Source organism: Erpetoichthys calabaricus, chromosome 1 (genome assembly GCF_900747795.2).
Source record: "Erpetoichthys calabaricus chromosome 1, fErpCal1.3, whole genome shotgun sequence".
Taxonomy (NCBI): domain Eukaryota; kingdom Metazoa; phylum Chordata; class Cladistia; order Polypteriformes; family Polypteridae; genus Erpetoichthys; species Erpetoichthys calabaricus.
Window position 1 is genome coordinate 238,994,651 of NC_041394.2, and position 23,252 is coordinate 239,017,902.

Genomic DNA, 23,252 nt, shown 5'->3' on the forward strand with positions numbered 1-23,252 from the left:
TTTACTTTAGTTGTTAGTGGTCAGGTGTTATAAATTCCATTTTTTTATATAAAGAACAGGCCTAATTTCATGCAACTGGTGTTCCACATTGTTGATCTGTATTTGGTATACTTGATATTTTAGCATCGTCTGAATCTAAGTTAATTCAATTTCAAATCTGTGCAGTAAATAAAGATTCTCCAAAAATTAAATGATCTATTCAGACAGTTTGTCTATTATCTGTTGAAGCAAGCTTGTAATGAAAGATTTCTTTTATTTCACCAAAGTTAATATGTTGTTTTTGTCAAATATGAATCTTCTAACATTGATGTCTATTTCATTAACATTTATAGACAAACAGTGAATCAGAGTCGGGTATTTTCTGCATGTCTTCATTGTCGGATGATGATGACCTGGGATGGTCCCATTCCTGGCCATCCACAGTATGGCATTGCTTTTTAAAAGGTAACCTATTTTAAAGTGGATGTGTCGTTTACATACTGTGCTGCATTATGTGGGCACATTATCAAATGTCGATTTTCAGAAATTGTTTGGGAGATGGGGACAGATATTATTTTAAACCATCAATTAATTTCCTCATCCAGATAGATCAGTTCAGGGTTGTGGATAGCTGAAGCCAGTCTCGCCAACATCAAGAGCAACAGGGTCAGTTTGGAGTTTTCAGCCAGCCAGTCTGACCTGCATGACTGTAAGAAATGGAACGAAAGCAGGAGTTCTATGAGGGAAAAAAAATACAGAACAAAGTGCACATTCAGTATTTGAATTGGACTCGGGAGCTTAAATGGTTTAACAATCTTAACATTATTTGTTTTTCATGCAGTAAGTTGCTTGATGAATTAATCCCAGGTTTATAGGGCTACAGTTTTCAGTTTAGACAATTCAGATTCATTTATTTTGCATACAATGAAATTCACTTGTGTTGCTGTGTTCTCCTTGTGAAATGGGGAAAATAATCAATTTGTTTTGGAAGCATAATTTTTTGGAACATAATGCATTTTTCATAATGTTACCAAGACAGAGCTGTAAATACTATTGCCTATTATTTAAAGAGTTGTGAAGAAGTTGTACTTTTGTACATATGTGTAATATTAATGAAACACTTGTTTATTTCACTTTTACACAGAAGCTTTTTTTTTTTTGCAAACGCATAAAAAAACAAAGGGCAAGGTCAAGCAACTTTTTTTTTTTTTTTTTTTTTACACAATCAAATTACTCTTTTATTTGCTCTTAGTAAGACTAATGAGTATGCACTGACGTGCGTTGTACTGACTATACCGGATGACAGAAATATTTTTTTTCCCCATTTAGGCTCACGCCTGCGCTTTCATAAAGGCCATAATGTTGAGTGGCAGGATGTTGAAGATGTTGCAGATTCTGAAGATGAGTTTGAGGAAGAGGGAGACTCCCAAAGTCATTCCCTGAAGGTAAATAAGAAAATAAACAACCATTCTAAAATATTGTCCACACATCTCAAAATATTCTGTTCAGTTTATCTTTTATGACTAATTTTATGTAATGTATGGTCACTGAGGCCGTTGTGGCTTACCGGGTGCCAGTACATCATTGTGTACAGTTATACATTCACCTACACTTGCATAGGGTAAATTTGAAATTGCCATACTTGCATGTTTGGATTGTTGGAGGAAAATCAGTACATGTGGAGAAAATCTCACATAAAGTGAATGAACTAATGTTCAGATCTATTCTCCTCAACTAACACAGATTAATAAATTGAAATTAAAATGTGTTAAACAGGCAATAGGCACACCACATTGACATTGAAGTACATGTGTCACATAAGACCCCTCATCTTGAAGATGGATGGATATATTTAAGAAACTGCTTGAAGTGGTATGCAGGTCCCTTGCTCATCTTTGTCCCTTGTCTTTCATTCCATTGCAGGCCTGACCAACAAAACAAACAGACAGTAAAAAGCATATTGGTAATACTGAATGCTGTTGAACACTAACAAACCTAATATATCTAAACATAGCACAGAAATACCAAAGGGAAAAACCAGACATAATGAAACACAGCATTCCCATCCATATTTATTGCCCCCACCCCCACCCCACACACCATGGCAGATTTACAGAATATATAGTCTGTACCATTACATATGTATGGATGGACAAGAATTCTCCCAAATGCGAGTCTTTGGGGTAAATTTATGTACCCAAGTTAAAGCTGGCAAAAACACTTACTTCTTGAGTATGAAAATGATAAAAAAGCATACATTCCTAAACATGACATGCTCTGCAATAAGAGCCTTAGCAGCTTGAATGAGTTCTCCTTCATCCAGTGATCCACTTCAGCTGGGTAAACATTGCTGCCTTTTGGCTTCTCTTCTGTCTTTTAGTGTCACCATCAGGATGCACACTCCATGTAAGTAACACCTGTCCCACCACCATTGTCCTCCTGTCGTTCAAAGCAAAGTTATCCCTGGCTAATAAAAGTTGCATAGTAATAATAATAATAATAATAATCGGGTAGATAACATTCAAGAAAGCTTTTTGCCTCAGATCCCTGTTGTAAGATATTATTCTGAGGTGATCGTCACCAATTCACTCACTAGCCTTTTGTAGACCAAATAGTGTAATTACTGTATATTCAACCACTCAGTGTGAAACCACAGCTGTATATACAGTACATGTATGTGTGTGTGATATAAACATCAACAATAACAGTAGTTTTATACACAGTAAACCTATGCATTTTGAAGGAAAGGTTTGTATAAATGGACAGGTTTTTGCTCTGAAGTGAAGATGAGGAATATTTCAAATTGTCCAAAGGAAAAGCATACACATTGGATTATTCCAGTCTGATTAAGTTAACCTGGGCAACATCATCTATTCCTTGTTAAATAATATTAAATTTTTATGCATTACAGAACACACATGAATGTATTTTGTTGAAATTGCCTATTTATAGCCTATTTAACTGTTCAGGCATAAGCAATTTATTTAATTGATTTGTTCATTCATTCGTCAAGCTGAACAGATATGCTTTAAGTTGCTCGTGACTGGAAGTTACCAAACCAGAAAAAGAAATCGACACAGGCAACTTAACTGTGTACTTTTTTGACAGCATATTAGATACTACTAGATTATTGTATTTATTTTAGTGTCTGAAAGCAGATTCGTATTCTGTACTTGAAAATGTCATTTCTAGCCAGAAATGTACTGAATTTGCTATAACAATATGTTTTCCATTTATCTATCCATGATCAAATCTCCCTAACCTGACAGCATCAGGTTCAAGGCAGATGTCAGTCCAGATACAGAGTTAGTTCTCAAAAAAAAAAAACTAGATGAGTGGGATGAAAGAAAAGGAAAACTGCATCATTGCCATTAAGCCACCTTCAAAATTGTAACTATAGTGAGCAAGGACAAGAAAATGGTTAGATTTACTATAAGTGGAATCTGATACGTTGATCTTCTTAGCATAAGCCAGTAATCTTCACAGTTGAGTTTATTTAACACACAGCATGTCAGTTTCATGTTTTACAGAAACCATTTTTTTTCCTGTCTTCAGTATATTATTGCTGTAGAATACATTTAATTGTTGCAAGTTTTGTCCGTAAGATGGTGGATGCAGTTCATCCTAAACTGCCAGCTCAGGAGGTCTTCTCTGATTTAATGGTTTTTTTTTTTTTTTTTTTCCCCCAGATATGGGTTATTTGTAAAAATATTTAGTCATTAAGCTTTCCTTTTCCATGTGTCACAGACTAAAGTAACTTTAAAGCAAGTAACATTTGTGATAGGTTGACAAAGCAAAAACTAATTGGGTCACTTTAATGTTGTTTTTCAAAGGATACACGCATTGGCTTTCCAGGTCAAGTAGCAGGAGTTGGGCCAGTGTGCTCTCCTTCCTCTTTAAACCAGCAATGAGGGATTTTTCTTGACATGCTACTTTGTGTGCTGCTAGAATATGGACGCTTTAAGTTAAAGTTGAGTAACACCAGCAATTGGATTATTCACAAAAGTGGAAACATTTTCCCTTCCATCTATTTTTATTTTCACTTCAGTTTAGTTTTCATTTTTAACTCTTTTAACTTTTAGTTTTGTTTTTATTCAGGTTAACAAAATGCTTTTTTTAGTTTGTGTTAATGATATATGATGATGTCTCCAATTGTGATCTGTCACATCCTCCAGTTGTTACATAATTATGGGGATGAAAAGCCCATAGAATTGTATATGGAAATCAATTATTTAACATAGGTGTTTTATTAAAATATTTTTTAATAAATGTAGGCTATTAGAACTGGACTGGATGGAGAAGCATAAGTAAATGTATAAGAATAGGTAGAAGAGCTCTGTAGAAAGGAAAGCAGTGAAAAAATCAAAGAATGCTACAGCTGTTTTGGAAATAACAAGGAGTAAAAGCTGATGACTCCCTTTCAGGTAAGAAGTATATTTTGTACTGTACCCTCGGAGACAGTTCAGAAAAAAGAAGTGTGTTGGAAGGAGAGACACTCACAGGGAAGAAGTCTTAAAAGAGAGTAGTTTGGGTTAGGTATCCTCCATTGACCCAAGAAACGATTTGTGGGGCCACACATGATTTTCAAAGGAGAATATACAGTATACAGTATGTCTGGGGACAACTTGTTAAAAAGTTTATACTGAACAGAGGTAAAATCCTCTTAAAATACCCAGCCCCAATTCCTCTAGTCCTTTAAATGGCCAGGATTGCAGGGAGAGAGCAAAAGTAACTGAACAAAACACATGATGCTGAGAGAAAATAAAAAAAATAAAATTGCTGTTATCCATTCAGGAGCTTAGTAGCACAAGGTAACTGATGCTTAATAATTAATTTGTACAATTTAATGAGTGTAGCAGCAGAAGAGAGACACACAACACAGCTACTTGGCTCCACATGTTATTTTGACTATTGTGTGACTATATGGCATAAATAAGCAAATAGTTTTGATAAGCATTGGCATCTATGGATATACTGCATGTTTATAATCTGTGGCTATATTCTAGCATTGCATGTTTGTATATCCAATTAGACAGTAATGTTAATGTAGTTATTTATTTAAATGTGAGATAAGGAGGTGGATGTTGTGCATCCTTGTCTGTGCCTTTACTGGTGTCATTATACAAATGTGTCAATTCAGGCGTTTTGCGTACTCATTTCTGCATCTCCTGTGGCTCTTTGTTATCATCTCCCTTAATAACAGTCCTTTTTACCTCCTTTTGATGGGGTGTGACACATCATGTATTTGAAAAGCATATTATTCAGTTCCTATGTTTTTTTTTTTGCCAGCATAGCTGCTAGTTCTTTCAGACCTTCATTGATTCCTACACCACCATCATAACTGAACATCAGAGAACACACACAGCACCTGTGCCAATGGATTGTTCACTTTTCCCACTAGTCTGTTTAATGTCTTTAATGTTACAGAAGGGGTTTTTCATGTGCATCAGGTTATGTTTATTTTTAACACATGCTTTCAAAGTTTAGAAGAGACTTCTTCATTTCTAATTGTTATTCTAATTGTTATTAGAGGCGGAGTGGTGGCTCTGAGGCTAGGGATCTGCACTGGCAATCAGAAGGTTGCCGGTTCGAATCCCGTAAAATGCCAAAAGGGACTCTACTCTGTTGGGCCCTTGAGCAAGGCCCTTAACCTGCAATTGCTAAGCGCTTTGAGTAGTGAGAAAAGCGCTATATTAATGCAAATAATAATAATAATAATTCATAAGTAATTATCCATAATAGTGAGAAGATTAGTATTAAACAAATTATAGTCTGTGCACATGACAGTTCTACTACTACTAGTTAAAAGGAGAAGCAGGGACATAGAATGATAATTTTATTTTTCTACATTTTCTTTTTGTGTTCGGTGGTGGTTTTTGTCAGTCATTTTCCAACCCGCTATATTATAACACAGGGTCACGGGGGTCTGCTGGAGCCAATCCCAGCCAACACAGGGTGCAAGGCAGGGACAAACGCCGGGCAGGGCGCCAGCCCGCCACAGGGCACACACCCAGCACACACTAGGGACATTTTAGGATCACCAGTGCACCTAACCTGCATGTCTTTGGACTATGGGAGGAAACCCACGCAGACACGGGGAGAACATGCAAACTCCATGCAGGGAGGACCTGGGAAGTGAACCCAGGTCTTCTTACTGTGAGGCAGCAGCGCTACGCACTGCATCACCATGCAGCCCAGTGGCTTTTGTGTTGCTTTTAATAATTATTCAGTTGGTTTTGTATTTTAATATATTAATGTTTTAGTTTTGGAAATTTTGGCTGGGGTACTTGATTTTCTGTAGATTGAAAGGAGTTTCTTGATGACCACCAGATCCCAAGTAAATTGATTAATGTGGTATGTTTTCTTGATTGAAGAGAACATTGTTACTGTATATGCCTATTCTGGCAAGATAGCATGTGAGTGAGAATGTACCTGGAGATGACTGCTAGGTGTCTCAAAGATCTTTCTGACTTGAATAGTCATTCAGTTTCTGCTTCACAATTGACAATATTCTTCAGTGCTGAGGAAGGATGTGTGATGGACTTTTGTTGTGAAATTTAAAAAGACTATCTCCCATTAAGTGCAATGTTATGCTTCAGCACACAGGCTGGGTAGTGAAGGATTTGACTGTCAATATTACAGGCAGTATCTCTTCACTCCATGAAACCTTTCATTTTAAAACATCTATAAATATTTTAGTAAGTTTTTTTTTGTTTATTGTTTTGCAGAATTATGGGTCTGAAGGTCTAAAATTAGTGGCGCACGAAGAAAGTGTTTCCTTTGGTCAGTCAGTTCTGAAACTGACATTTGATCCAGGCTTACCAGAATATGGACTTTTAACAGCAGAGTGCCAGTTGGATCATCCTTTTTATGTTAAAAGCAAAGGTATAATAAATTATCCATCCTTCTGTTTTTTATGTTTCTTGTTTTCATGTTCAGATTTGTAGGCTACCAGTGCTGCCTTCCATACCCACATTCACTTCACATCTTGTACTTCTGAAAACTGCTGTAACGTGTACTTTTTCTTTCTTTCTTTTTTGGCCAGGTTGGTCTTCCTTCTATCCAAGCCTGACTGTTGTTCAGCATGGAATCCCCTGTTACGAGATGCAGGTTGGAGACCTATGCCTACCTCCAGGACATCCAGATGCCATAAACTTTGATGACTCTGTTGTATTTGATACATTCAGGAGGTAAGGTGTAATGTTGGTATTTGTTTTAATTTGAGTTAAGTAGGTTATTATTTATTCATCTGTTTCTTGATAGAATCTCATTAAAGACAAATTGAAATACAGCTTTTTTGTTGATGACTTTTACTACTAATTTTACTTTCTGTTTGGATTGCAAGGTAAAAATATGTGTGCTATTCTAACAATCAGCATTTTATGTTAATAAAGCCTTCATATTGAACTGATTTGCAGAAGTTTTATACCCAAAAATGATTTTTTTTTAATATGTTACTTACCCCATGTAATTTGTTGTGGTGGCCAAGAAAATATTTTAATCTCATGTTTTCATGGAGGAAAGACATAACCAAGATTGAAACTGAATGGGACCCACTGGTGAAAAAAAATTCCATGATGAAAAAGAAAAAAATTTCTTGAGTAATGTGTGTCGCATAATGCACATGTCAGTTATCCAATCATGTACTCAGAACGTGCAAAATACATGTATTTTTTTGCAGGAAAACGCAGTGCAACAGATAAATGGAAAAGGCTTATTACCACAATACAATGTGTTTGAATTGAAGATCCACCTCTTCTACTCTTTAATTGGTCAAGAATCCTGTCTTTAATAGGAATAAATTCTGATACTAACTGCAACTCTGCAATGTTATGCCATTTTTTTATGTTTAAGCCTAAGACATTGTGGAGTTGTATTCCTTGTCTATAGTGTGGTCAGTCAGAGAGAATTGCTAATTAGACGGCCATAAACCTTGTTTGAACTAATCATACCATAGTCATTAAATAGAATTGTATTCATCCAAACATTATAAAAGTTTCATTGTACACCAAGTGCACAGCAAGAAAGCAGATCTTCATCCCAGCATGCATCAAAGGCACTACAGTTGTTGTATATCACAAGTAGAGGTGGGATGTTATGGAGAATGCATTTACAAATTAAAAACAGCTAATACGTTGTAGTCCATGAACCCTAGACAATTATACAATGGGACTTAATATTGTCTTCATGTGTTTTTGAACTTTATGTGGATATCGATTGAGTAAAAGCAACTAAACATGTCTGCACCATTTGATCAGTTAATAACTGATAATTGCTAAACTGAGACATTCTGCTTAATAACACACAAAATAGTGCAAGGATACATATCCTGGAAAAGGGTTTATTTTTCCTTATTGCCACAAATTGCCTCATTCTATTATGGAAAAGTATTTTATGATTCTTTTTTGTTTAATAACATAAGTCAATGGGTCTCAGTTGTAGTGCCTTCAGTTTATTGGATGTATCAGAAAATATTATCTAACCAAGTACTTTTCAGTATACAGTATTTGTGGGGTTCCTATCAGAGGCTAATATCTTTAGCAGGCAGTGTGGTGAGGTGGCTAAGTCTTTGGATCTTGGACTTCCACCTCTGAGGGTGTGGGTTCAAATCCCACTATTGACACTGTGTGACCTTGTGCAAGTCACGTGACCTGCCTGTGCTCCAACTGGAAAAAACAAAAGAAATGTTACCAGTTGTTATCTCAGGTGTTGTAAGTCACCTTGGATAAAGACATCAATCAAATAATAAGTGATATGATTTCACTGGAGCTGCTTACTCTTGAACAATTGTACACGAGTAAAAACATTCCTGGATTAGATCAGTTCATAATCAGTAGTAAGAAGGTGAAATTTTGAGTGTATTATTGTCACAATTAGATGTTTGTGATTTTTCACTTTTTTACATCATTCACTCAAGTATTTCTTTTTGTGTTTTTCATTAGTTACATGTTCAGACTTTTGGGGTTGTTTTTACTAGTGCTTGAAACTGAAGAAAATAACCACAGATACGATGTGTTGGAGGCCTCTTAAACATTTCGGGGTCCCCGTTTAAAGTCCACAGATGCAAATGTGTATGTAAGGAATTCTCGGAGAGCTATTGAGAGAGGGCATTCCCTTTCAAAGTAAGCAGATGTAAAGGATTTCAGAGAGCCACCATGTCCTGATGAAGACTTCTATCTGACCAATTTATGGTACCACCAAGCCCATCTGTGAAGCCTGTGTTTGCAGTTAGACTAATATATTTGCTGTGCTGATTGAAAACCCATAAGATACAAGGCATTTCATCTTTCATCATGAATCATCAGGCTACTTGTTAGCACCCTAACCTGTTAAAGTTTGAGTTTAAAAGCTATAGTGATGTTGCTGTGGCTTTTTTACATTATTTATTAAATTACACTAACAACATTTAAAAATAGGCTCTATTTTTACCAAAAGGCTAGAAGAAAAATAATTTTATTGAATTACCATATGTGAAACTGGAAAGTTTAACACATTATATTACAATTAATATTATTGAGTTTTTTTTTTTTTTTTTTGCCGACTCCTGTAACCCAATAATCGCCCCAGACTTCGACTCCACTGCTGTGCCTTTTTCAGGATATTGAGTTCTTAGATAGTCGTACAGTGTTTTTAATGAAATAATGTCTTTGGAAACACAAGCATGTGAATCACTAAGTATTTTTCTCTGCTAACCGTTTTAATTTTGTCTCTCTTCTCTCTGTCCTAGTTACGATTTTACTCCCTTGGATTCCTCAGCTGTATACGTGTTAAGCAGCATGGCTCGCCAGCGTCGGGCTTCCCTATCCAGCGGAGGTGCTGTCAGCCCGGACTTTGAACAATCAAGCAGAGACTTTGTGCCATCTGGAACAGCCCAGTCTTGTACTTTTTACAGTAAAGCTAACAAAGGTCACAACTCAGGGACAACAACATCTAACAAGTGCAAAAGACCAATGAATGCCTTCATGTTATTTGCTAAAAAATACAGAGTCGAATATACACAGATGTATCCAGGGAAGGACAACAGGTCAGTACCTCGCTGTGGAGTTTTTAATCTGAGGCTCTCTATAAAACTAAGTCTGGTTTCTGTGAAAAATACAAACCCAGCTCCAACTCGACTGTCTCCAGGTTGAAGTGGAGATGTGTAAATATTGTGCTTATTATTTTACACTACCCATAAATTAGGCTGGTGCTGTGAAGGATGTTTAAAGTTTGCATTCCATAAAAAGTTAAAAAGACATAAAAACTGTAAAATTTACGACAGCAGAGTCTCAAGTTTGTTAATCCAAAACAGAAGTGCTGTTTTGCTTCAGTGCCACCAGAGAATGTTGGATTTTATGTGATTGCTTTGGATTATTTTCCCTCTGAAGTACACGTCCTAAACCTGAAGTTGCTCGTGTTTCAGTGTTAGTGACAGACACGTAACCTGCAGGCCCAACTCGGTACGGTGGGGTACAAGCAACCGAGTGATTGTGGTAACACAGTGAGACAGCCATGAACATCGCAGCACAAGCCTCTGTTGACTCCTTTGTGCATCTTATCTGATATTTGCATAAAATTAATGGGTGTATTGTGCTAAAAGACTAATTCTGGAATAGCAAATACACAAACTGATACATTATTTTACTTGTAAATTGCATATGTTCCTGAAGACCAAAAAATGATGCAATGAAAACAATAAGCATTAGGCAAAAGGATGGGGTGTGAAGTCACAGGGCCTTTATGTGTCTTGAGTTGCATTCCTAAAGCGCAGCTGACTGCGTTGTGTTTGTAGCGCTGATTGTTTATACTTTGAATATTTTAGAGTTTTTGTGATCATGACTTCATACTGATAAAAGATCTATCTAGTCATGGCCTCGCCTTATGTTCAGAGATGATGTTAGGGTTGAAACTGAAATGGGCTTCTAATTTAGTCAGTTTAGAAAAGGATTGTGGTACACGTTTGTGATCCAGTGCATCTACTTTATTTAGTGTCCACATCAGCAGGTACAGAGAGAACCAATACAATACAACATCAGATAGAACCAATCAGGACAGTGAAATTAGCACTGCAGCTGTAAATGATTGAGTTTGTAAGTACAGGGTGAGCCAAAAAGAAGTACCACATTTCAAATGTTTATTCTACAAGAACGCTACAAAATAAAATACATTTCATAAAGGCACAAGAAATGGTATATAAAATAGATGTTTTTCTACTGTGTTTTAAAAATGATGTCTTCATGGTGGTGGCCATCATTAGTGGTACACTTTTTGAGACGATTTCTGAATGCTCGTATGTCTCGTTCAGCCATTTCAAGGGGAATAGCAGTGATTTTGTGGCGAACAGCCTCCTTGAGGACTTCTAGTTTTTGAGGTTGGTGTGTGTATATCTTCGACTTGAGATAACCCCACAAGAAGAAATCGCACAGTGCGACATCAGGCAAACGTTAAGGCCACCCGACATCGCTGCGCAGGAAGATCAGCTTCCCCGGAAACATCTCCTGCAAAACTTGCATGGATCTCCGCGCTGCATGAGCTGTTGCTCCATCCTGTTGAAGCCAAGCATCCACCAAATCCTTTTCTTCCAGTTGGGGCCACAAAAAGTTCTCTAGCATTTCATTGTAACATTCTGAAGTGACGGTGACCATTGCTCCCCCCTCCTGAAAAAAGTAAGGGCCTACAATGCCAAATTCTGCAGTGACGCACCAAACTGTAACACGCTTACTGTGCTGGGGTCTCTGGTAAAGTTCATGAATGTTGGTTTCAACCCAGTAGTGAAAATTTTGCTTATTTACACAACTATTCAAATGGAAATGTGCCTCATCGCAGCACATGACCATGGTATCTCAATGAATGGTTTGCAGAATATTCGCATACAACTCTCTTTGGCTCTCCCAGTCTCTCTCGGTGAGTTCCTGCGCTACCATCATTTTGTAAGGATGCAAATTAAAGTCCTCATGCAAAATCCTCCTCAAAGACATGTTGGAAATGCCTGAGGCAGAAGCATGTTTGCATGCTGAACATCTAGGAGACTGCAGAATTGATGCCCTTACAGCTTGGATGTTTTCAGGCGTTCGTACAGTCAGAGGACGGCCTGGAGATTTTCTGTTCAATGTTGTACCCGTCTGTCTAAATTTAGCCAACCACTGAAGAATTATTTTCCGATTTGGGATGTCACTGTTAATAGGAATGCTGAAGAGCGTTCAGAAGGCGTGTTGTGTAGTGATGAATTTGTTGTTTTTGAAGAATGCCTCGACAGTGAAAGTACGGTGCGCTCCGGACCAAGGCATGTTGCCGACTGAAAACTACAAGGGGTCGCCTATCAAAGGACCTTCCACCCCAACCCACTTGGCTGCTTCTACCTCGCACAATGACTTTGAGAAAATTGGTACTTCATTTTGGCTCACCCTGTATAAGAGAGTTAGCATTACAAGGGTCTCTGCACATCCAGCTGAGCCCTACCATGAAGCTTGAGCAGGCAAGTTGATGGACACATAAACGGCCCTGCTGTATGCTGCACTGTCACAGAGAAGAGGCTGAATCTTGGCTTTTGTCATTAATGGCACGTTAAACAGTTGCTAACATGAAACATGAGCTTCTGAGCGAGTCCTTGAGCAATTTGGGTGCATGTGGGGGGGCTTTACGTGATATTTCATCTCAAAGATGTGAGTGATGGGTAAGCATTTAGGGTCTCTGGTGTTTGTCACTGCCAACTGAAGAATAAGTTCAGCCCAGTGTGATCAACTTCAGAACATGCAGCACAAAACCCTCATTAGTATGCGGTAGATACAAAGCTGGATACTTAAGCGTGTAACCACCTTGGCAGGGGGGGGGGGTGCATGGAGGTACTAGTGGACCACAGCATGGGAGTGGAAGGAGCACACCTGAAGCTTCTCCTTTCTCTTGTGCTGCTGCTCTACTCTTGTGGCCATTTGTTCAGGAACCTGCACATCACTGCAGTGGGAGTCTGCTTCATTCAGTGGCGGTTTCACTGGAAATGTTTTTAAGAGATAAAACCAACTTTTGTGTCATTGGCACCCAAAAACAGGGATTTATGGTCATTGGCACTTTGTGATTCCACACAACTGAAGGTGGATCATGTTACTTGCACATTGTAATGTAGTCAAGTTCTTTATTTCACAAGTAACACTTGGCACCATCCTCACAATACCATTTAAAGAACCCGGGATATGGCGGTGTCTCCCCAGAGTCCAGGTGGGCTTGGACAGGCCGTGCTGTACTGCCTTCTAGGGCAACATTAACAGAACAGAAATGAACTGCAGAAAAATACAATAACAACAGTTCTGCTTTTAAAGCACATGTGATTGATTGACAGATGAAGACCCTTTGAGCCCCCTCACTGTACAGTAATAGTTCACATTCACGACTTGCATTGCATATGTGTCACATATTTGACTTGATTTGGGCGGCACAGTTAGTGCTACAGTTTCCTGAACTTGTCCATGTTCCACCAGGTTCTCCTTCAGTTTTCCTCACACACTCCCAGAGATGTGCAGATTAGTTTGGTGGCCGATTCCAAATTGGCTATGTGAGTTGGCCCTGTGATTGGCTGGCACCCGATCCAGGGCTGACCAGTGGCCCTCGACCATCCTCACGGATTAAGCAGCTATGGGGATGACCTGACTTGTGTGTTTCCTTCAGAACATCTTTGAAATGCATATCATCCTGATCAGTTGCGTAGCAGTATTGCAGTAATTGAAGTCTCGAACATTCCTGTTCAGCTCAGCTCAAGACAGGACAGTTAGATGGGAAAACCCTGACTCCAGACCAGGAGAAGCTGCACATCCAGTATGTGTGGAACTGAAGAAGTAGTGAGTGCAAGCAGCTAGGAGTGAGTGGCTACTAGAACGGCAGCAGAGACGGGCGGGAGACATTGCAGACTTTATCATTGGTTGCCAGTCATTCCGGATCAGATTCTCTGGGAAGCCAAGTGGAGGTTTCAGGCACATTTGGGAATTGATGCCCGCTGAACCACTCTGTGTTTTGTGCTGCAATGAGCCTTTTGCCTTGCATGTCTCATCCTACCATTTCTTTCACAGAGCCATAAGTGTGATTCTTGGAGATCGATGGAAGAAGATGAAAAATGAGGAGAGGCGAATGTACACGATGGAAGCTAAAGCCTTAGCAGAAGAGCAGAAGCGTCTCAATCCAGATTGCTGGAAAAGGAAAAGAACAAATTCCGTGAGTTGATGAGGAGTTCAAAAATTTTAATAACATTTCTTCCTTCTAGTGGCGGTTTATTTAAATTTAATGTAATAGTTTACATTAAGTTTAGAAGTGCAGTGGTAGCATTGCTGCCTCAGTCAGGAGACCAGGGTCCATGTCCAGCGTCCTCCCTGCATGGAGTTTGCTTGTTCTCCCTGTGGCTGCGTGGGTTTCATCCCACAGCCCAGACACACATGTTGAGTAAACTGGTGATGCTGAATTGGCCCATTTGTGTGTTTGCCCTGCGATGGACTGGCGCCACGTCCAGGGTTTATTCCTGCCTTGTGCCCTATGCTAGTTGGGATAGGCTCCAGCACCCCCCGTGACCCTGGTCTGGATTAAGCGGGTTAGACAATGACGTGACAGCAGTTTCCATGATTCAAGTCAGTATGTTGTCCGTCACACTCATGACTGCTCTTTCTCAAGTGTTGTCTTGTAGCAGCTTGCAGTGCCGGATGAAGTATCGATACGTGATGTTGTGTTTGGTGAAGAGTTGCCATCGTCTGCTGCCCTCTCCTTCAGGTCGGGGTTTTTTTTTTTTCCCCCATACCAAACATTTTTATCCAAATATTTCTTAGAGGAGTACTCCAACCAAAACTGGAATTTGTTTTATATGTTATCTGTCCCCATCCATGTAGAGTGTAGTGATGGCCAAGTAAAAAAAAAAATCTGTTCTCAAGTTTTCATTCACAGATGAGGTAACGGGAGTGTCTGATAGGATGGGAGCCTATGGTGACCAATGCTGGACCACAACAAACGATACAAAAAAGAAACTTGCGTTACTTGTGTCACGTAGTCCATGTGTCAGGTCATCTGGGAAACGCTCTTGTGAACTAAGGTGGACTCCTGAAAGTAATGTAAGGTTTGTCCTTCTATGGCACGTTTGTTTTGATGAAGATTTGGAGCGTGCCCCCAAGAGGAACGACATTTCCAAAGTGGATGAAACCACATAAACGAGCAACTGTAGGACAAAGAACACAAATCCAGAGAAAGAGAGAAAAAAAGCTGTAATCCATCTGCATGTCAGTAAACGGAGAGGTTTTACTACAGCAGTGTAACAACAAACACGACAGGCGCAACCTCTGCTGGCTTCTTATGTTCTATCTGTGAACAGCTGAGGCTTCCTAGTGACACTTTGATCCCATGACTGATGGGAATTGTAGTCCATTTCAGGTAACGCAGCTCCATCCTTAACTTTTAATCACAGGAAGCACACCGTAAGCCCCTGAATAAGCCACTACTGCGCTGGACTTGTGGCCGATGAATGAGGGGGTAGACGGCTCTTCAGTCCAAGTGCTCATTTGCAGCTGTGTCTGCTCCATTTTTGTTCCCAATAGTGTTTTCCAGAAATGGTTTATTCAGCAGTATTTTAGTAAAATGCATGAATTTGGAACATTGTGAGCATTCGCCTGGATGACTTGACGTGGATTATGTGCTGCGAGTTTTTTCAGGGGCTTTTGGTGTTATTTGCTGCTGTCTATTGTTGGTAACCACAGTCTTCAATTCTATCAGAAACGTTCTCCGTGTACTGTGTGGAAACGCAAGATTCCACATTTTTCTCAGCCAGCACTACAACTACAGGTGGCTAGTAACACGATTTGGGGGAGCCTTCCTTTAAAGGTCCACACTATTAGGCCAAACCTGCAGTCCTTTGCAATGTGATCTTCTGCATGTTGTAACAGCAGTTCAAGGGGATGCAGAGGTCCTAATCCAACCTGCTGGAGTTTCTCTGCACTTCCTTGGATTACCTGTTGCATTTGCCAGGCTGTGGTTACCCCTTCAGCATAGACCGCCTGGCACGGATTTCTCACTCCTGGTGATTTATGCTGATCACTCTGCAGTATTCCCTGCTCTGTGCCATGACTGTAATGACACAATCCAGCTTGGAGTCCACCTTGGCAGCGACATGAGCAACAGACCTGTTCAGGACACATCTGGCACGAGGTCAGGTGTCTTCATCACTGCTGGAGGAAACCCCATGTAGAAGCAGGGAGAACGTGCCACCTCCACACTGCTGCCGATTGACCGCCGGCTGCTGTATGTGTAGAGTGGCAGCGCTGACTGCTGTGGCGCTCTGCTTAATAGCTGCCGCCGCTGAGGTCACTTCACAGTGAGGCCTCTGCCTTCCTCATCCTCCATTGCCGGCACTCACTATTATGACTGTCAGTTGAAGGTTGGTCTGATTTGTGATAAGACGTGTCACACAGAAAAGCAGAAACACCCCTCACTTAAAAGAGGTTTATGATGTAGGCCTCGACAGAAAGGCTGCCTGTCCTGCCTCCCAGTTGATTGTGTCGTCACCTCAGTGGTGACCTAAGCAGTGAACACACCGGGGCCTCTCAGCTGAGGTGCAGTGGTGGACATTAGCCTGCTGCTGTTACTACAGATAGACACTAGAGGGCAGCAGTGGGTTTCTTTTGGCATCTGCTTTCTTGCCAGGCTGATTCGTGTCGTCTGTCTGCAGGCCGAGCTGAGATGTGACCTGCCTGACGTGCTAACGCCACTTCTCCTGTCATTCGCAGGGCTCACAACAGAATTAGGCGTCTGAGTTTACCTGCCATTGCAATCTGAACTGGATGAACGTGACGACACAGCGACTGCCTTCACAGTCTCCTATGAGGTGTTGTTGTGATGTTTTTTTTTTTTTTCTTTCCAGCTTTCTGTGATAAAAATCACAAAGTTTTGCTTTTATAGGCAAATACAAAAAAAAAAAAAAAAAAAAAAAACCAAGTTAGACTATCCATGTAACGTAGCCTCTTAACTATGCTTCAATATTTTCTTAATGACCGAGATGCCTTACTCTTCCAAAGTTTCTTTCAGGTAATTTCATGTATAGGCTTGAAAAACTGAAAACCCTGTGGTGCTAAAGTAGGGAGCAAAGGAGATGTACACAAATGTCTATTTTCAAATGTAAAAAAGGGGAATTGAAAATGCTTTATTACCGCCATCCTTTGAATTCTATTTGTATACTTCATATTGCACACGTGTAACTCAGTTCTATCTACCGTATGTCTGACAGACTGGGGAGGTAATGTAATATTAAATATGTATCTGTATTTCTCCCCACACATATACTTCTGTGGATGTCTATGTTGCCATATTATGTACCGTAGTCGAGGGGCGAGCACACGTGACGCCCGGGTGGACGGCCGCTCCGGGTCTTCTTGCACTTTATTCACTTCAGACATGTCTTCAATAAGAGTCCTCTTCTGAACGGCGGTGGTGCCACTGCTGCTTCAGTGTCCACTTATCTTCTCTGTGACGTTGTACAGGTCGCTGCCCCCGCAAAAACTCTTGCACAAAATGGTTGTGTATTAGAAAATAAAACTGTAAAACTGTAATGTGTTGCTTTGCTGCTGCTGCTTGTTTTTATTTATTAATGTAAACAGAGGGAAAGGTCACAAAGTTACCAACTGAACTGCACAAAGAAACAAAAAGACAGGTCAAGATTTGCACTTTATTCATTTCTTTAAAAATATTGACTTTAGAAATAGAAGATGAAAGGTAGAAGTCACTGCTCAGGACGGCGGCTGCCTGATGTCAAGCCAGACGTCACTTGTCAACTTCTGCAGTCTCACTGAATGACAGAGGTGGCCTTCTGCAGGATCTGAATCATTATGGGGTAGACTGGCGCAAACTCCTTCCCTTCTCTGGCACGCACGGACTGGACGTAGGCCTCCAGTGCCCCCCTGCAAAGCAAACACACAGACACGTGAGTGGGCACTGCGCTCCTCCTCAGCTGACGAAGAAGATGAACGTTGGAGGCTGGAAGGATGTGATCAGTGAGCACAGCACAAGGAGGCCCAAAGTGTCTTTGCTGCTACTGTCTGCCTGAGCGCTCACCAGATGAATGGGGCGTCACCAGTGCCACGGCTCTGGACAAGGCGGAGCAGAGAGATGAGGCCTGGTCCTGCACACTAAGCCCACCGCTCACCTGGGATCAGTTCAACCAAATGAATCCACACATAAAGGGACAAACCTCAACAAGATTTTGGAAAGCTCAAGTGAACAGGAACCCAGCAGCCTTCCTTGACTGAACTGCTTTATCAGCTCAGCGCTGGCCTCGAGTTCTGTGAAGTGGATTTCTCTGGGGGTGGCCGAGTGTACGAGCTGCTGGCACAAACTAGGAAACAGCAAAGGGTTTTTTTTTTTTTGAACCAGAGTGTTGCTGGGATAGGCTCAGGCCCCAAACTTACTTGACTAACTTGTTGTCCCTTTGGAGCCCACACTGCCTCTTGACATAATAACTTCAGTGGGGTGAGAAATGACCTGCCAACTTGGTGACCTGTTTGTCACATTAATGTGCTCTGGGAATTGTGGCCTCCCATTGTGAAATCTACCAGTGGGACAGGACTGGCCTGACATAACCTGGTGGCCTGATGTCACACTGACCTCATATCAACCATGGCATGTGAATGTGGCCATCTGGCCCACCTCAAGTTCACATCCCATTTAAAAGGCCAAGGGTAGCGAGTGCCCAGCTTAATGGAAACACTGTGGCCTTTGGCACTCCTGCCATGGAGCTCAGCAGTGTCCTAATCAAAACAAGGGAAAACACCACAACGTCCACCAGAACGTTTAGCTGACAAACAGCAGGCAAAAGGACAATCATTCCCCAACCACAGGCTTCAAGCGCTAAGGTCCAGCTTACCTTCAGTGCCCCCCAAAACACCAAATCTACTGTAGAATAAATGTCCACCACTGCGAGCCGTTACACAGTAATGAAAGTCGTGTACAGGAGGCTTATGTGAACTGGAAGGAGGAAGAAGAAGAAGAGGAGGAGGAGAAAGAAGCCCTAAATGAACAGCGGCCTGGTGCTATCGTCCCTCACCCCGGTGTACCCCAGTGAGCTGCTCCTCCATTTCCATTTGTCTTGTCCCGCTCCCCCTGGCGTATGGCGGTGTGACAGAGTGGCGTCGTCCTTAATGCTAGTGCCACGTACTCACAGGACCGCTGTACTGTGCAGACGTGTCACCATGTGTGGCCCCTAACATTGCCCCAGTAATGTGAGATGCAGCTCTGTGACACCAGTGCCACTTGAACCACCTGATAAAGGCTGGACACGTCTACGATGCATTCTCATTGGGGGATGGAGCAGGCTGCCACTGTGCCCAGCAGGCACATTTTAAGTGCCCTACCCCCCCACTGCGCTCTCAAACGTGACCAAGGAGGGGCCATTGGGGACACAAGTCACTCTTTTTGGGCCATCATGGCAGGTGTTTGCAAGTTGAGTTTTTCACAAACTTGACAGCACGCATGGCGGCTGAGAGCGCGGCTCATCACTCAAGTCTCGTTTTTCAGGCTTCACGTTCCTCCAACTTCTCTGCTGCCTTTTCTAACTGAATGGTAAAGCAGCCTGGTGACTTTCCTTTATCCTACTGTTAACGGAGCACTTCAGCATGTGCTGCTGCCTGTCCCAGTCCCAGGATCAAATCCCCATCAACCCCTGTGCTACTATGAGGCCAAGGATACCACAAATGGTTCATTTCAAGACGAGTCTACGCAGACAACACATTTCCTGTATCCATACAATCCAGCTGAGCTCACTCAGGCAGTGTCCCCTTGAGAAAGGAGGCAGAGGTACTCTGTAAGGGGTCCCATCTCAGGACCACCAACAGTTGTAGGATGTGACGGTAAAAAGTGAAGCTTCAGTGATAAACTCGGAGAGAGGCAGGGAGACATGGAGTCCCCTGTTTGTATCAGACACCTGCAAGGACCACATGGCTGGGTGTGAAGACAGGACAGACCCCCTAAGGAGAGGGTGGGTCACATGGAGCAGGTGAAGAAGGCAGTGGAGAGAAAAAAAAATTGAAAAGCTTCTTCCTAACTCCTTCCTAAAGCCATTCGTCACTCTTCATGCAAACTCAGAGACGCTGGCCAGTCAGCATTGGGGTCTGTAAACAAACACAAGTTGTGAGCAGGGATGTCAAAGGCCCACCACAGACAGGCTGACAGGAGTGAGTGGCCCTCCGCTGGCTCTTTGCTCAGTTTAGGTGTGTGACACACGGGCCACACTTCTGTCAGCCGCACGTCACTTCATTTATCTTCATGTAAGTTCAGCCTGAAGGCCTCATTTTTTCGCCCGCAGTGTTCTAGCAGAGATCAGAAGAGGTGGCCTTTGGCAGGGGAACCTGCTGGGAACTGTGAAGTGACAAAGTCACTGGTGCAGTCTGAGCTGTGACTTTGTGTGCCTGACTCATGGCCACCATTCACATGACTGACTCACTCTTTTTAGTGGCAAGCAGCAGCTTAAAGATGGGCAGCTGGCTGGGCCTTGTGGGGGGGCTCCACCGTGGTCTGCCAATTCAGTGGAGGTCTAGCAGCTGTTTACAGGTGACTTGTCAGTGCAAGTCGATGCCACAGAGGTTGAGAGTGCACTGTCAGTATCTGCTGCTGCTGCCCCAAGTAGTCATGGGAAGGCTGCCACTGGTGATGGTAAGGGGGACCTGTAGGTGACAGCAGCACTAAGCACCATGATTAGTCAGCAGGACTACTTCGCCTCAAAACTTCTGATTCCCTCACCTGGAAAACCTCTGGCTGTCCTTACCAGATCATTAGAGAGCAGCAGCCAGGGCAAAACTACAAGATGAAGTGCAGTGTGGTGGGCCGAGAGTGGGAAGGGGAGAAGAGACAACATCACAGAGAGGAAAAGAACAAAATAAAGTTCTATGTAGGGTGCCGCCTGGGCTGTTTCAGTGGGTACGCCCTCCGATTTGGGGAATTGAAAGAGTGTGACCCAGTCTGGCATCTTCAGGGTGAGTGAGGGAGTGAGTAAAGTAACACTGATGTGAACCCACAGTTACATAACCCCCACATGTCTTACAAGACCTGGACAGGTGGATGAACACCATGATCATTGGGGTCTCCTCTCGCCCAGTGGGTGACAGCTGTCTGTCTAGTTGAGTCACACAGATTAATGAATAAAGTGTGAGTTCAGAAAGAGGAGGGGACCCTGCTGGCTTGACACTATGAGTCCAGATGGTAGTGTGCCGTTTCTTTCAGCCATTTTTGCCCCCGTTTCATAGCTGACTGCTGTTTTGACACTTGTGGATGAACTGCTCAGGTCCAGCGAGATACCCATTCCACAAGGACGCCTACCAGTCTGCTGGGCTGAGACGCATGTGAAAGAACAAATCAGACTGGTGTGGTCACCTCACCTCAAGGTGGGCTCTGATCTCCAAGCACAAGCCTGACCTCCAGGTAAGCAAAGCCTCTTCAGTACTGTCGAGCGTTTAAAACGTTTCATAAGTGGGCTTGTGATCAACTAAAAGAAGGTGCAGTGTGGATGGGGCAACTGGCTGAAAACCATGAGCAGAGTTATGGTGGAAGAACATCTGTGTGCTGTTCAAAGATGAAATGCAATGTCAGTAAATGGAAAGTACTACATGTGGGAAGAAGAAATGTTAGATCTGATTACACAATGGGAGGTCTGAAAATCAAAAGTACATCTGATGAGAAAGTTTTAGGAGGCGTAGTGGACACTAAGCCATCAACTCCTCAGCAGTGTTCTGAAGCCATTAACAAGGCTAACAGAATGTTCGGTTATGCACAAGAAACAGTTTGGTGCGGTGGTGGGATCACAATTCAGGTGATGACGTATCAATGTTCTGAAGTGTGTGCAGTACTGGAAGACAGGAAGGAATGAAGGAGCTCTGAGGTCAGCCCTGGCACAGGTTGGTTCTGTTATATCAAAGTGAAGGGCTAGCCAGGACGTGCGTGATGAAGGCGTGTGAGCCAACAACACGGTGGGTGGAAGGTCCGTGTGGCAGACAGATGGGTGGTGACATTAGAGATAGAAATGGAAAAGCAAGAGGGGCATAAAATAGAGCACAAGTGTGATACAGGCGAGGAACATGGAAGTGGAAAGAGGAAGACACGCTACAAATATAAAATAATATTGGGATTTAGCAATGTTGCTTTCTGGGGTGAGTTTCCAAGTGAAAGTATGTACACTTGGGCATGTGTGTAACAAAGGACTGAAATGACACTACGTACGTATTTATTGTCTCCTCCCTGCCTCATTCCTGTGTGTCAGTCGAGTCACAAGCTGCCATCTTTCTAGTGGGCTTCATGCAGCACACTGTGGACAGACAGCTTCTCAGCTACCCTGACATTGCACAGAAGCCTGAAAGTCCCCAGAATAGATGCAGAAGTGACTGTAGGACCCGAGTCACGTGCCGATACGCTGCATGGTTACTACCTACAAGGATACCAGAGATACCAAAGTGTTGAGAGGCTATTATTAGACAGGAGCCAGCCGAGATACTGTGAAAGTTTTAAAGGACCGTAAATTCAAACACTCCTCTGTGACCTTCAGCATCTTGAAGCCAAGCTTACACCATGTTTCTGGCACCAAGTCATCGATGCTGTCCCTGATCGGCAGATTGAGGAACTGATAATGAGTGTCAGGCAGGCGGCTGTGACACAATGTGCAGGTGACATTGCTAAAGGGGCACTGCATTTAGCAGTTCCAGATTCAAGATGGGTCAGTGCGTTCTATCAACGGGGCATGCTTGACACAATCATCCATACAGCACTGTTTATGGCACAGATCAGCTATGGCCACCCCACAAAGGTCCCTTATGTAGTGGCCTGACACAACTAATCCTAGCCCTCCTGATGTACTGTTTGGGGGTGTGCAGAGATGCAGTGCACTTAGAGGTTTACAGCATCATGGGAGCGAAGCCACTGCGTTGTGACTGTAGACTAGCTGTACGAGATGCAACACATGCCACTTTTAAGTAAGCAAGTCTTCTCAGACACAGCCACCTGTCTGAAGACCCCAGCAGGTACCAGTGCACAGGCCAGAAGTTAGCAGTCACGGAGGAGGAACCCATCAGGAACATGATGTGAGATGCATAAAGCCGATTATGTCAGCAAATACTCTAAACTGTGATTTCAAATTCAAAGCACCACTCCTATAGCGTATCTGATCATCTTTCATGCGTGCAGCCATTTGAGCTTTAGCTCTTTTCCTTCCTAGTGTCCAGTACATCAAACAGGGGGACGGCCGTCACAGTGCCAGGCTGCTGGCAGAGCTTTGTAAGAAACTGATGGAGGTCATTAAAAGT

General features: G+C 42.2%; 2 protein-coding genes across 3 annotated transcripts in view; one reads left to right on the top strand and one right to left on the bottom strand.

The window, feature by feature from the left end:
- The window catches only part of hbp1 (HMG-box transcription factor 1), a 36,942-nt gene extending 19,420 nt beyond the window's left edge, over positions 1-17,522 (top strand). For both annotated transcript variants that reach the window (XM_028812949.2, XM_028812958.2), the window contains exons 5-11: positions 333-444; positions 1,309-1,424; positions 6,708-6,864; positions 7,025-7,169; positions 9,707-10,003; positions 14,016-14,157; positions 16,704-17,522. In XM_028812949.2, coding sequence (XP_028668782.1) covers positions 333-444; positions 1,309-1,424; positions 6,708-6,864; positions 7,025-7,169; positions 9,707-10,003; positions 14,016-14,157; positions 16,704-16,721 — 987 coding nt within the window. In that variant the 3' untranslated portion in view covers positions 16,722-17,522. The remainder of the gene's footprint in view (positions 1-332; positions 445-1,308; positions 1,425-6,707; positions 6,865-7,024; positions 7,170-9,706; positions 10,004-14,015; positions 14,158-16,703) is intronic.
- A 102-nt stretch (positions 17,523-17,624) lies between these two features.
- Positions 17,625-23,252, bottom strand: part of cog5 (component of oligomeric golgi complex 5) — a 507,949-nt gene continuing 502,321 nt past the window's right edge. The window contains exon 22 of the mRNA XM_028812938.2: positions 17,625-17,870. Within this exon, the coding sequence (XP_028668771.1) occupies positions 17,756-17,870 (115 nt within the window). The 3' untranslated portion in view covers positions 17,625-17,755. The remainder of the gene's footprint in view (positions 17,871-23,252) is intronic.